At 33.2% G+C, this 15,714-nt stretch overlaps 1 protein-coding gene across 1 annotated transcript in view; it reads left to right on the top strand.

Annotated features, from left to right (window-relative positions):
- Window positions 1-15,714, top strand: part of LOC136032588 (voltage-dependent calcium channel subunit alpha-2/delta-3-like) — a 195,981-nt gene that overhangs the window by 131,834 nt on the left and 48,433 nt on the right. Inside the window, 6 exon segments of the mRNA XM_065712857.1 lie at window positions 186-281; window positions 283-331; window positions 3,266-3,311; window positions 5,077-5,225; window positions 7,218-7,259; window positions 8,648-8,741. Of these exon segments, the coding sequence (XP_065568929.1) occupies window positions 186-281; window positions 283-331; window positions 3,266-3,311; window positions 5,077-5,225; window positions 7,218-7,259; window positions 8,648-8,741 (476 nt within the window).

Genomic DNA, 15,714 nt, shown 5'->3' with positions numbered 1-15,714 from the left:
TTTTAAAGTAATTTTAATTTATAACAAGCCTCATCTGATGTTTCTTAGCTTTGCTAAGTTCGTCTGACTCATACAAAATTAAGCTTTTGTTAAACTTGTTTTTTTTTCACAATTTAGTTTAAATCCCACCCCTTATCGAGTAAATCCCGAAATCACAATTGAATATCGTACCCTTTTTATCGTAGAGAAGAGCTTCTATTCGCCAGAACAGATATTTCTACAAAGGAATAAAAGAAACACCTTTTAGTTTAGCCATTGTTCAGCCTGAAGGATATGGGGCAGTACCGAGTTGAAGGTCAAAAAGAAATAAAACATTACAGACTTGGAAATGGTGCGTTTTGTTTTTCTTTATTTTCTTAATATCTTTCTCTTTTTAGTACTTGTAGTAAATCATTACTGAAGGCGTAATGCTGTAGGATACTGAAAGGAAATATAAAGGTTTGGGGTACTTCATAAATTTCTTCTCATAAATACAACAATGCAAGGTATTATCATAAGATGTGCAAGCTATTATCAGTGGGGTCATCTAAGACCTCCATCAACTTTAACGTCGATTGATACCCTGTGCTCTTTCCAGCAACTTTGACGTCGATGTTCTGGAGAATCTTCAGCTTTTTTTTTATTACTTAAAATCTTGTTAATTTGTTTCAACGATCTAAAAAATTCTTCAAGTATTATAAAAGAGTTTGGTGACGAACTGTAAGTAAGGAGCGACCCTTCTCAGCAGTAGCCACAACTCTAGAAAACGGAGTTTTGATACCATTAAATACATCAAAAGAATCGGATTTTTATGTTGATTTCAAATATATAAGTTTCATTAACTTTACCCGCGAAAGGTTAAGAGCCTGCAAGATTTTGCAAGATTCTCGAAAAAAGGAAGAAACACGCCCTAAAAGTCACAGAATTTTAATGAAAATCTCACCATAAGATTCAACGTACCAGAGAACCCTACTGTAGCGGTTTCAAGCTCATATATGTAAAAATGTGGAATTTTGTACTTTTTGCCTGAAGAAACATCACGGTCGCGTGTTTATTTCTTTGTTTTTTAGTTTGTTTTTTTTCCCTAGGAGTGATTGTATCGAACCATTTGTTCCAGAACGTTGGGAGAGGGATCATTCTAACCATAATTAAAAGTTAAAGTGCCCGTTTTTTAAGTGACAGAAAAATTAGAGGGAAACTAAGCCCCCCCCACGCAAATTTTTTTTCAAAATCGTCCGAAGAAAATTTTAGATATCCATTTTGTTCAGCATAGCTAAAAGGCCAAGTAACTATGTATTTTGAAATAGTAAGATCCCCATATTCCCTAGAAAAGGTCTTTAAGTTATAAAATTTCTCAATTTTATACGTATAGTGTTTGTTATTTGGAAGTAAGTATTGATACTATATGCATCCCTGATTCTACAACCTTATTTGGGCTCTAAAGACTGCTTATACTAAACTAGAGCCTAATTAAATTACTGTTGGCCTAATTACATTACTTACTACATTGGATCATTAGTATAATCCAGTCGACATGTCATTTAATATTCTTGTATGGGTATGATTAACAAGATAAATCCAATGGCAGTTATAAGAATAATTTTCTTATTTGGATTGTACGAAACCGGTTCACTTTTTTATAGGAATCCTGCATTAATTGAATATAAAGCGGGATTTTAAATGTATTACATTAAAAGGCATCGAGAAAAGAATTTTAATAACACTAAAATAAAAAAAAAATAAAAGAATAAAAATAAGCAAAAAAATGTCATTACAAACATTGTTTTTCAAAAACCAAAAAATTACGAGTAAAATATGTACACCATTTTCATTTTCTATTTCAAAAATATCACAATTGAATTTCTTTTGCTATTTGCTTGAAAAAATCCGCTTGTGACATTATATTTGAATGTGCACTTTCAAAAAATTTTTGTACTCTATTTTCCCCAAGGCTCGATGAAAATACATTTCTTAGAAACAAATGTGTGGTTCAAAATATTTTTGCTCTGTTTTGCACAAAACTCGATGAAGATACACCGCTTTGAATCAAATGTATGGTTTTGTACTCTGTAGGTTTTTTTCAATCAAATGTGTGGTTCAAAATGTTTTTTAAGCTATTTTGCACAAAGCTCGATGAACATACAATTCTTTGAATCAAATTTATTGTTCAAATTTGCTCTCTTTTGCACAAAGCTCGATGAAGATACGTTTACTTTTAATCAAATGTGGGATTCAAAATGTTTTGTTCTCTGTTTTGCCCAAAACTCGATGAAGATACGTTCCTTTGAATCAAATGTGTGGTTCAAAATGTTTTTTCAGCTGTTTTGCACAAAGCTCGATGAGCATACGTTTGTTTGAATCAAATTTATTGTTCAAAATATTTTGTTCTCTCTTTTGCACAAATCTCGATGAAAATACGTTTACTTTGAATCAAATGTGAGATTCAAAATTTTTCGTGCTTTGTTTCACCCAAAGGTCGATGAAGATAGGCTTCTTTGAATCAAATGTGCGGTTCAGAATTTTTTGTACTCAATTTTGCACAAAGCTCGACGAAGATACGCTTCTTTGAATCTAATATGAGAGAGAGACAAGAAAACAGCCGCTCAGACACACAGGCGCCGAGAGAGAGACAGGGATTAAAAACATTAACAAACAAACAGAGTCAGATATACAAACACACAAAGACAGACACGGATTCAGGCAAACACCCACTCAGACACAGAGACACAGTGAGAGAGGTAAGCAACAACAGCCAGTCAAACACACAGGCACAGAGAGAGAGAGAGAGAGAGAGAGAGAGAGAGAGAGAGAGAGAGAGAGAGAGAGAGAGAGAGAGAGAGAGAGAGAGAGAGAGAGAGAGAGAGAGAGAGAGAGGAGAGAGAGAGGAGAGAGAGAGAGAGAGAGAGAGAGAGAGAGAGAGAGAGAGAGAGAGAGAGAGAGAGAGAGAGAGAGAGAGAGAGAGAGAGAGAGAGAGAGAGGAGAGAGAGAGAGAGAGAGAGAGAAGAGAGAGAGAGAGAGAGAGAGAGAGAGAGAGAGAGAGAGAGAAGCATAGTCCTTCAAACACACATAGTCCGATACACAATTGCATTGTTCGACGTAAAAATTCCTTATATTCAGGGAAGCATTCGGAATACGCCATCGAAGAGATTCAATACATTGTCTAACTATCATATTGCATCCTACTCTCTTAAAAATTCTGTTTCGGCCAACCCCTCGTAATTTCAACAATTGCATTGAGTATATTTAAAACCGAATTAAAAAGTCTGATTTCTTTTATTTATTGCAGTATCTGAGCTATTTAAGAAGAAAAACTGGAAAGTGCATCCCGACTGGTAAGATATTCTCATCATTCTTTTTATTGTATTCTTCTCTATAGCTAAGCTCCCGTTCAGATTTAATTGCTCCAAAACGTTCGTTTTTGCTTACTTCCTAATGACATTTTGTCCATTGTCGCTTCTGTTTTGGACGAGTCTCATATCAAAATCATTTTATTTTTGGATACTTGTAATTTCGTAATTTGACAGCCAGTTTTATACCATGACTGCTGTCAATTTTAACGTTTGTATGAGCTTACACCAAGTGTAATGGGGTAAAAATTAAACACAACAAGATGGGAAGCTCAATGAATAAAAAAAAAACCTGGTCTACTAGCTACTGGCCTAAGATGAATTAGATGGTATTTAGCTTATACAAGGAAAAATCATTGTGAAATAAAGTAATGTTAAGATTGTGAAGTATGGAAATTACGAAATGATAGTTAAGAGTTATAGTGAATTGTGATGTTTAACAACTACACACTAATCACTAGCATTGCTAAAAGAGGTAGCAATAAGACCTATGAATCACTCAACTCTGTTATGTGGATTCGTATGTTTTGGCAGCCAGTAGGGTATTTAGTTTCTGGTTTCAGCATACACCGTTTTCCCATAAGGCATGGGCAAAGTTCAAAAAGAGAGGGTTTTCTAGGAAAATGCCGCACTTTTACCAAATTTTTTTTTTATTTGAACACTTTTATATTTTCGTTTTCATTTGATGAAAAATTATAAAATACTGCCCCCTCCCTCTCCTTCCTTGAGGGCTACCCATTAATTTACTACGTATTTTTTTCCATTTCCGTATTTTCTAGCTATTTAGCAGAATGGTTCGAGTAAATATCTCAGCTTCTCAGCCTGGTCAAAATGCATCACTCCAGTAAGCAGAATATGCTTGCCAGCCTCAGACATTAATCATATTGTCTACAAAAGAGCACAAGACTTCCTCCGACTGTGGGGTCGCCCAGGAGAAAAAAAAAATTAGAATTATACTGGCAGGGAATACGCGATTTTCTTATAATTAAGAAAATTGGAAATAATCAGTTTAGAGGGCTTCGAGCAATATATCAAACGGCTCTACTAGCAGCTGATTTTGCCATTGCCATTTAGGATTTCGACAAGATCGTGCACTTCTTCTTCTATATCTCTTATTGCACTATTTTGCAGTTTCTGCGATTTTTCCAATGCAAGCTACTTTTTATGAGCCCCTTTGTTCCAGATAAAAACTTTTGCTTCAGATACTACTGCTGCAACTTAAAACTCAAAGAGCAACAAGCTGCTTGAGGTAAACGCAGCTGCGTACACTCCTCCCCACTTCAGTATATTCAAAACTTTTCTTTCCCTCCTCTCATGAAGTTCCAATTTTCTATAAATCTTTCCTTGCGACTTCTTCTCGCTTCATTTTGGGACAACCTGCTTTTCATTTGGCCCTAGATGGATGGCCAAAAGGAGTGATGTTTGGCAGTCTTTCATCCTTTCTTCAAAAAACGTATCCTAGCTATTTTGACTTTTCTCTTATTATAGCCCTAAAAACTAGGATAAAACCACATTTTTCATACGGTTCGTGTCCTCTAATATTATCTGTCAGGAAATTCTTATAATCAGGATAAACGTTAAAATATCCTTTGATGTTAGGTCTTCTCTGTTTTTTTTTTTTTTTTGTTTTTTTTTTTTTTTCAGCTTTGAAAACTCACATGAGAATTTGCGTGCATTTTATAGCTTCTGTTTTTGCACTATCTTATAACAAAGCTCACATTAAAGTGTAATCTCTACTCTTTTTTTTCAGGATATATTGTCAGTACATGTATGATACCCCGGATCATGCCTTGCTCACGCCTGAGGCTGAAGTGTTTCACTTTATGGAACGCTCTCAAAGGCCCGCGTGGAAGTGGCGATCCAGGTACGGAGCCCAGTCTTCTAAAGATTCCAGTAAAGGTAGGCAGTTGACGAATAAAGCTCAATGGAGAAATTCTTGCTCATACTATGGCTTTTTACAAAAACCTTGCTTGTAAAAGCTAATAAAGTTCTAAATAGAAACATGGCCTCGAGCTTATTGATTGTTAAACTGTGAGTCAAACTACTTGAGCATCTTGCATGGTAGTTAAAATTTTAAAGAATATCTTTGTAGCAATATAATTCATCTAAAACAAAAATAGAGGCAACATTCAGATTTCTAACTCTTACAAACAACCAATTTTCTGCAATATAATATAATAAAAATAACAAGATGTATATGTCAATGGGAAAAAAACTTATGTAAACAAATTAATCAGTTCTCTCACTTCTGGCTTAAATAATTGACCAAACACTGAAAACAGTAAAAAGGTTAGCTTTAGTCAGAAAATCAAGTCAAGCAAACTTTTAAAATATTATTTTGAGCAATATGAATTAAGCTCAAGAAATAAGTTTGTTTTGGGGCTTTTTTAGGATTTTTTATGTATAAGGTTGACCACTGCACTAAATAAATTCCTTAAAATCACCAAATTTTTGATAAAACGGAACATCTACCAATACTAAATCGATATCTTCATACTAATTAGTATATTTAGTGGAATATATAATTTAGTGTTCTTATAGAGTTGGATTTAGCGTTCTTCTCAATAAGACGGCTATAATTAAAACTTGTAAAATAGTCTTTTATAAACCAAAAATTATCCGCCTATATTTGACGAGTGCCTACTTTTCTAAAACAATACAAGAATTTGAAAGAACCAATTAGCAGAGTAATACACTAATTGACCAGAAGATTAAATAGGAACAAGTTAATTTTTTGAATTTTCAGGTCCTATATGAAATGTTAAGATATACAAAAAATTAATTATGTTTTTCGCGACTATAATCTTGATGCCAGGAGGAGCTCCTCCTGGGAGCTCATTCGACATTAAATATTTCTAAAAGTAAATATTTTACGGTAACTTCCTGCAATTGCTTGTGCTTTTTTTCTATAACACTTTTTTTCCCTTCAAACTTTATTTTAACAAAAAACTGAAAATAGCGGGTAAGACTTGGCTATTAATTATTTTCTTATTCGGCTTCTTTTCCTTTTTTCAATTTAATGGCATAAATCTTTATTAAATTTTAAATTAAAGTTTAAAATGCTTAGATAGGGCCTATTGAAGCAACTAAGTAACGAGGAAATAAACACAAATAGGAAGAAGCATAGCTGAGAATACAAATATAAAAGAACATTAGTGACAATTTATGGGTTATAGTTCGATTCAAACCGTCACACACGTGGGCTATTTTTGGGGGGAGGGGGAGGGTTAGGAGGGCTATTATCTTTAGACAGTGAGACCAAAGAATTATAATCAGATGAAAGCCATGAGTAAAGTCCTAAAAAATGTTTTGAGGAGACATTGGCCTGGAAGTCCCTCATGTGTACGTGGATGACCTGTATGACGAAAGTAAAACAGTTCAAAATAGGGATGATACCTTTTTATTGACAGTGAAATATAAAATTATACTGCTGAGCAGTTTTACTGCTGATGATGAACACTGTATATGTGTTCGAAATATCCAGTTAAATAATTTTATATTTCACTGTCAATAAAAAAGGTATCATCCCTATTTTGAACTGTTTTACTTTCGTCATGGAAAGGCAGTGTGGTCTTCGAAGTTATCTACGACCTGTATGACATTCTAAAAATATGGTTTAGGAAGCTATGTACAGTTTTGAAGAGCAACAGACATATGTCATGCTAGCTAAAGTCAATTCCTAATAATTGTTACAACAAGTGCAAAGCTTTGCTAATCACTTTTGTTGTGAAATTTAATTAGAGAAAAATATTCATATTCACAGTAAAAACGTGTGTATTTAGTCACTCGTCAAACCAAATGAAACTGCTCATGCACGTCAAACTGTGTATTTTTACGTTGTATGGCTCTCATATGTTATACGAATTAAAAATTTGATTTCTTCTATTTCAGGTGGCATCTATTCAAAGCGGCAGAATAAGGATGACTATTTTTGTAAGTGCTTGTGCTTTTTTAAATTATATCCAAGACTAAAAAGATTAGCTTAGGGGGATAAAAAGAAAGAAACCCTGAAAGTTTGGGGCCAAACATAGATGTGACCAAGCATTACAAAGAGGCTTTCGAGATATATAAATACCGAAATTTAGATCCGGCTTTGAATAGAAATATTGGTAACATAAAAATAAGGGGATTCATATTTAAATTTTCTTTACAAATGATAGAATTTCATTCGTTGGTTTAACAACTGAAAGAATTTTACCAATCAGTCATTTCCTAGAATCGAACGAGAATTATGGATTTTACTAGTCGTAGGTATTGGTAAATGGCTCGCTCTTGGGACTCGGTTTTTGGGTTTTAAACTTAACTCTGCTAATGTTGGGTTTTATTTGCTTGTCGTTTCTGTTGATTTTCCGTGCTGTTTGGCTTTTAGGTTTTTATAATTATTCCAATTTTCGTCTTTGTTTATCTCTTCTGTTGGCTTTCCGCTTTTGTTTTGTTTTATCCGAGTTGCCTCGCTCATATTTTTTTTTCTTCAAATTACTCTGATAAATTTAAAGAAGAGAGACCGTTATCTCCTGAAATATTTGCGTTGTTCGTTTAGTATTTTCGTTGACTTAAGAAAACCTTATTCTCAATCTTTATTATATTATTTTTTTTACGCCAAGCCACTGTAGTTTACGAGATTACCTTATATTAATACAAGTTATTATTGAAAGATGCTTTAATACTGAAATTAATATATATATATATATATATATATATATATATATATATATATATATATATATATATATATATATATATAAACAAATTTGAAAAAAAACTAAATTATTCTCAAAAAATCCTGTATTGTCAGCGCTTCCAAATTCAGTTTCAAACTTTCTTCTAACCCACACTAAAAACCATCATTTTTGCTTTTTTGGCAATTATAAACAAAAAAAGACAATTCCTTCGTTACATCAGTTTTAACGGGAGAAGTCATTGACTTGCGGAGGGGGAGACTTTTTGATAACGTATGCACATCAGAATAAGACCATTATGTTTTTATTCTTTTACCTAAGATTGATATACATGTCAATTTTGCGAAAGATGGATTCAACAAATTTACATAAAAAAATAAGCTATTCTTTTTTTTCTAATTATAAAAAAGGAATTTAAAATAAGCCAAGTTAGAAAATACCTTGACCCAAGAAAAGTGCAAAAACAGAAGTCTTATGTTGCAAACTCAATAACTTTCACACACAGTAGAAACATGGGAAGAGTATTTTTTCTTTTCTCCTTTTCCTTAACCTAACCTAGAAAGGAAGGAAGAGCTTCTCCTTTTCTTCAGATCTTTGATCTTTTTTCACCTAGTCTTCAATTTAAGTCTATCTTTTCTGCAGGTGATAAGGATCTGTTCCAGTCCCTTGTTTTTGATGCGATTGCTACGCAACCATTTGACGAAAAAGGTTTGATAAAATACAGCAAAAGTGATGGGTAAGTTTTCCAAAAAGTTATCATGAACATAGGCTATGAAAACATATTAATACAGCAAGAAAGAAACTAAACTGAAACACTGGAAACGAAACTGGAAGATAGCATGTACGTGAGTACCATTGGCCCGGGAACCGCCTCCCCCCCAGCCAATAAAGACTACGCCCATTAGACGGAATCCTATAGACCCATTCAAAAGACGGAAGGATTGAACCACTCAAACTTAGCGGTTAAAGGGAGCTGATATATGTCTATTTTTGTGACGGCCAAAGAATTGAACCTTTCATTTAAGGATAGCAAGAGCTCAATTCTGTTTCGCCTTTGAAAAAGTGCAATATACCCACCCTTTCTGCTAATTTGTATTTATTAAATAGGCTAATTAATATTTTGGGATCCTTACCCCTAGAGGTATTTGGGTAATGTAATTCCTTACGGACATTTTTGGACCTTTCACACATGCTGATTCAAATGGTTACCTCAAAGTTTAATCCAATTCCATAACGGGGACTGGAGTTATAGGTACAAAATAAGGGCATAAAAGATAACTAGGAGTTACAATTTTCGATCAAATAAGCCCATTCTTCATTTTCTATCACAACCCCCTCTATGTGAAGCTGTCATTGAAAATGGAAGTCCTGGAAACGAGCTAAATCCAAGCTAAGGACTGAATTGGTGGATGTAAAATGGTGGGTATTTGGCACATTATTTGAACCGTGGCCATGAAAGGATTTTTGATCTGTGCTATTGTAATACAAAAATGGCCCAGAACCTCCCCACCCTCCACAATATTTTTGTAAAAGCGCACACCTTTTTGTGTCTGAACCAAACATAGACAAGAATTTTCAAAATACATTATCGGACAGTAATTGCTGGTCTGTGGCCTCTCCGGAAACCCCTCCCACCACCAAATTGACAGAAAAAAGACTCGGTAAGTTTTTTTTCGCCGATTGGCTCAAAACTTGTAACACAAGCATTTTGGTCCTTTCTCTGGCCTTTACGTGAAAGTGGTATGTGTCTGAAATTTTAGGAAAAATTTTGGGCATAAAGACACAGGGGAGGAAATATCATAGTCCTGGCTATCTTCCCCCTGAATGTACCCGGAACCGTAGACTAGCAAGTAGCTATAGTCAAGCAACCCATTCTCAAAAGAAGTTTTTACCACTGACTTTATTCGGTCAGGGCTCTAGAAGACTTCAAAATCTTAGAAGTTGAAGGCCCTCGAAAAAATGAAAGTTTGAAGTTAGATAGTGCCTGAACTGTAAGTTTCCGTGGCTTAAAAATTATTGGAGGCACTTTGCATATAGCAAGCTGAAAGAAATTTTAAGTTTTAGATTTCCTCCCTGGCAAGCTACCATAGAGATTACCAATCTCAAATGATATATCATAGACAAATTAGTCGTAGTAATGTTTAAGCCCAATCTCTTATCTACCATGATGTGGTTGCATTATAGTGTTCATTGGCTGGGCTGCTTCGCCGCCTCTATTCCTCAACCGAGTTTTAGCAAAGATTAATTCCCTTGGTTAATACACTTTAGTGATTTTAATCGAAGAATGCATCCTTAAAAAAAAAAAAAAAAAAAAAAAAAAAAAAAATCATAAACTTGATTTTGCTTAAAAACACCGATAAAAACTCGTGTAAGTGATCCTAAGCCGAGGGTCTTGAACCCCAAGAACCCCAAGAGGGTCATGCGAGGGAAGAGTTCACTAGTGAAATTGAATTCAGGGATAATTTTATCAAAGGCATTGCGCTGCCTAAGTAAAGAACGATGTTGGCACAATGTATTATTATTATTTTTATTTTTTTGTTTAGACCAGAGCACTTCGTATCGAAGAAGTTTTCTTGAAAACTTACAAAAGGGTTCATTCAATTAAAAATTGAAAAGGCTAATGCCTTTTTTAGTAGTTAAGAGCGGTTGGAGGGCAACTAACCCCCCTCCCACGCCCACCATTTCCCCTAACACACTCAATTAAAATTTTGAGATAGCCATTTTGTTCAATGTAGTTGAAAGCTCTGGATATTTTGTCTTTGAGGATGACAACCCTCCCCCACAGCCCTCAAAGCAAAGGTTTTAATTTATGCCATGGAGGCATATAAGGTTTTTATAGAAAACCCTGTCTTACAAACTTCAAAAAGGACTCATTCGATTGGAAATTGAGACCACTTGTTCTCTTATTAATAGTCTAAGGCAGGGCTTCTTAAACTATGGGTCGCGACCCCAAAATTTGGGGACGCGTAGCAAAATTATGGGGTCGCGAGTGATAAAAAAACAATTTAACAAAAAATGTTTTTTAGCTTGTAAAATTATTGTTATAAAGAAAAATAACAATCATCGTAGATAAATGTATCATAAAATCTTCTGGTTCGGAAAGACTGTTTAAACCAGCATTTCTCTTCCGATCATTATAATATCTTGTATAAATTTACTATGAATCAGAAGATGTTATAGAAATTTATAAAAAATGTCGATTTATTTTTGTCAATCTCTTAAAACCGAAATAATCCTGATAAATATTATGAACAAGATTTCTAAGTGTTATTTTGAAGAAACTATATAAACATTTGGTGTTATTTTCATTTAGCCATTGTATGATTGTGAACGAAGTGCATTTTATTTCGAATTAGTCAGTTTAATCCTTTCGCGACCGACGGGACCTTACAGTCCCGGCATATAAAGATCCTATGGGCGCTTCTTAATTGATTAATAGCACCAGAATTGAACGATGTGCTTCAGGATGCTGTTAAGGTCATAAATTTTGATTAAGAACCATGCCCTTAACAGTCGCTTATTTTCAAATCTCTGTAAGGATACGAATTCCAACTACACAACTTTGTTATTACATGCAGAAGTAAGATGGTTGTCAAGAGGTCAAAGTTTAAAAAGATTATTGTTATCGAAGGACGAGATCGAAATATTTTTAACTGAACGAAAATGTGAATTTGCTGCTTTTTTTCAAAATGACTTGTGGCTACCCAAGCTGTGTTATTGGTCAGATATTTTTGCGAAGTTAAACGATCTTAACTTGTCTCTTCAAGGAAAAAATTGCGATATATTTACTTCAAACGACAAAATTGAAAGTTTTATTAAAAAGATCAGCATTTGGATAAGTAGGGTCGAAAAATATTCGTTCGAAATGTTTTCCGGTGTCGACAATTTTGTAATTGAGAAAATTCATCGTAAAACTTTTATTGCAAAAACTATTGTAGATCACTTAAAAGCGCTAGAAATACAGTTCCGGACATATTTTATATTAAATATTGATTTACAAAAAATAGCTTGGATTCAAAAGCCGTTTTAGATTGGCTTAAGTGAGTTTGATCACCTGCCACTTAAAGCTCAAGAGGAATTTGCTGAGCTTTCGTGTGACTCAAACTTAAAACTACAATTCCAAAAAAAGCCCTTGACTGAATTCTGGATCTGAACTAGAACTGAATTTACCACAATCGCTGATATGGCGTTAAATATACTTCTGCCATTTAACACCACATATTTATGGGAAGTTACTTTCTCAGCTTTAACACACATTTAATCCCAATATCGTTCAGCGACAAAAATGTTGAAGAGGTCTTACATCCAGCAGTTTCAAATATTACACCAAGGTTTGATTTCTTATCCAATAAAAATATGCACATCCATCTCATTAAATTTTTAACGTAAACTTTAATTTAATATTTACCACGCAACTACTTGGATATATTCGAGAGAATTAAACAAACAAAAAACAAGTTTTTTTAAATGAAAATAAGGAGCGACATTAAAACTTAAAACGAACAGAAATTACTCCGTATTTGAAAGGGACTTCTCCTCCTCAACACCCCGCTCTTTACGCTAAAGTTTGACTCTTTTCCTTAACTCTACATTTTAAAACAGCAAAAAACTTTAGTGTAAAGAGCGGGGTGTTGAGGAGGAAAAGCCCCTCGGTTAGTTTGGTAGATTATTTTATTCTATTTTGCTCATTTTTGGTTTAATGGAGTTCTTTACTTTTGTTTGAAAAACTTATTTTGTTGCAATTTTTTAATTAAAAAGGGTCAATGTTTATTATTACTATTTATTTGCTGTGTTTCTCTTTTCGAATATTGTTTTCTATCTATTGACAGAACGTTTATGATCAAAGCTCCAAGTAACATTCAGCAACATGGAATAACAAAATAATTTACATGTTCAATGTATATCATTGAGAATATTCTCATCCCGTCCAGCCTGGACTTCTCATAAAAATATTGTTTTAAAAGGTTATACATAGCCACGGTTAATTATAAATTTGCGTTAAATATTCAACTTTTCCTTTAAATTTAAATTTTCATCCTTTATTCTATTAATTAAGCAGAAAAGCTTTAAAAAAATCTTATATACATCCCCAGATTCAACACACTGTAAAAATAAGTCAACTAACGAATGATTTTCTTTTCAAAAAAAAGTTTTTAAGAAGGTTAGAGTATTATTTGCTCGCTTTAGTAAACAAAATCTGTTTTGCAATCTTGTTTCATTCTAAAATTAAAACACTAAAGACTACTGAGACTTCCATGAATTCTTATTTTAGTATCAGTGGTTCCGAACCAATCAGTTTAATTTTATTGGCTTAATAAGCAACAGAATTTTTTCAATGTCTTCTTCCTTTTGAATCCATTTCTTTCAATTGCATTAGAATGCTTTCAAATGAATCATTTCTCAGACTGTTAAAGTTTTGTTTAGGCGTTAATTTTTTATACCCTTGAGTCCGAATAAAATTGTATTAAAAAATAGTTTTGATCATAAGTGTCACTTGAAATACCAATGCCTTTCAAATGCAAAGAAAATTCATTGTTGAATCATATATTGGTTTTTGATTTATATTACATATACATAATTCCAGTATCAGTATTTCTTAATCAATCAGTTATTTTCGATTGGTCTCATACACAACAAAATTTTTTCAATGTTCTCTTCCTCTTGAATCCATCTCTTTCAGACGCATTAGAATGTTTTCGAATGAATCATTTTGCAAGCTCTTAAAGTTTTCTTTATGGATTAATATTCCATACCCTTGAGTCCGACTAAAATGCGATCAAAAAGAATAGTTTCGATTATTATAGCTCTATAAGATATTTTTTTTTCCTGTAAACTGGACTATTATTTTGATTTTTGATTTGTATTACATATTTATAATTTTAGTATCAATATTTCTTAACCAATCGGCGTAATTCCATTGGTCTAATATGCAACAGAATTTTTTCAATGTTTTCTTCCTTTTGAACCCATCTCTTTCAAACGTATTAGAATACTTTCAAACGTATCATTTATCATACTCTTAAAGTTTTGTTTAGGCTTTAATTTTCTATACCCTTGAGTCCGACTAAAATGGGATAAAAAAGAATAGTTTCGATCATAGGTGTCATTTAAAATAACAATTCCTTTCGAACCCAAAGAAAATCCATTGTTGAATCATATTCTGATTCTCTTATAAGGGTTCAAAAATATTTATTTACTCATCCATTTTCTATGCTTCAAAAAGAAACGGAATGAAAAGGAACATATGTGAAATAGACGTCCTTTCAAATATTAAAATTGAATTGAAAGCCGTAAATACATTTATTATAAGAAATATTTCTTTCGTTCCTGTAAACTTAACTAGTATTTGAGTTTATTTTATAATAACACCTGTAAAAATAACTCTGTTTCCCAAAAACTGGGCCTGGAAAAAGGTCAATTTTTAAATATTTTTTCTATTTGAAAAAAGAGCAAACATTTTTGATTAGGCCGACAAAAGGAGGGAATATTTATGACACCCAAACATTTTGAAATCTATTTGGTCTTTGTTTGGACCAGTTATGACTGCAATGGGCCTTGCAGACGGAAATAAGGGAGGTTGCCTAATTGTTCTCTGATCCTTAGCAGCTCTTGAACTAGGAACTAGAACTTTCAGTTTCCATAAGAATTAGACCTTCTAGAAATTTAACCACAATCGGTTCAGTATGGAGCACATTTGGTACAAAAAAAAGAAGAAACAGAAAAAAAATTCTAACCTGTGACAGGAAAAGCATTAAAATTTGCAATTTTGAAGTAAGGGGCTTGAAAAACCATATTTTTACTCCCAAAATTTTTTAATACAGTTTTCACTCAGACAAGATTATTTTTTGAAGATATCCCCCCTCCCTTTTTCTGAGGATATACAAATATATACAGAAATATAAATTTTGATGGGTGGTTGCGAGGCTACTGAATTTTAGTTGGTTGGAATCAGCATATAATGGACACTCTTTTGGGCACATTTTAGACACTCATGGTGTATTTATTGTTATTCATTTTAGTTTCTGTTTGTTTTGGGGCTCTTCTATTTATTTATAGCATTTTCTATACAATATCTTTGACTGAGTTTAAAAGTGTGACTGAATTAGACTTGGAAAACTGACGGTATCAAAAGGTATTAACACACTCCCTAGAAAATCAATGAATGGCGAAAAACACGCTCTCCAAAATGCACATTGTTTTCACTAAAGCGCAAATGCCACTCTAGCCTTTGGGAGTTAAAGGGGTGGTAATCCCTATCTTGTTTGTGGTAATTTTTATTTGTTTTAATTTTGACTTGATTATTCAGTATAATTGTGTTCAATTCAGTTTAATTTATTCATTCTTGATAATTGTGTTTGAAACTTGTGTTTGTTTTCGGTTCCAGTTATTAATTCTTAGTGCTTATTCGTTTTTAGTTTGATCTTTTGATATGACTTATTTTGGTCTTTCATATTTCTACTCGCTTCAATTATGGCTCTTAAATTATGGCTCGTTTCTCTTATGGTTTAACTTAGTAACTCTAAAGAATAAGGTTTCCAGTACCTGAGAAGTGTAGGAGGGTTTTGAAAATTGCAAACCTCTCCGTTTAAAATTTTGAGACTTTAAGTTATGTTGAAATGCATACAGCTTTAATTAATTGAAAAATAAGGTCCTATATTGTAAATATAAAATTTAGATTGCAAATTCCCACAGAAAAAAAGAGATCATGC

The sequence above is a fragment of the Artemia franciscana genome, chromosome 11, assembly GCF_032884065.1.
Source record: "Artemia franciscana chromosome 11, ASM3288406v1, whole genome shotgun sequence".
In the NCBI taxonomy this organism is placed as follows: Eukaryota; Metazoa; Arthropoda; class Branchiopoda; order Anostraca; family Artemiidae; genus Artemia; species Artemia franciscana.
This window is presented reverse-complemented; position numbering and strand designations above follow the sequence as displayed.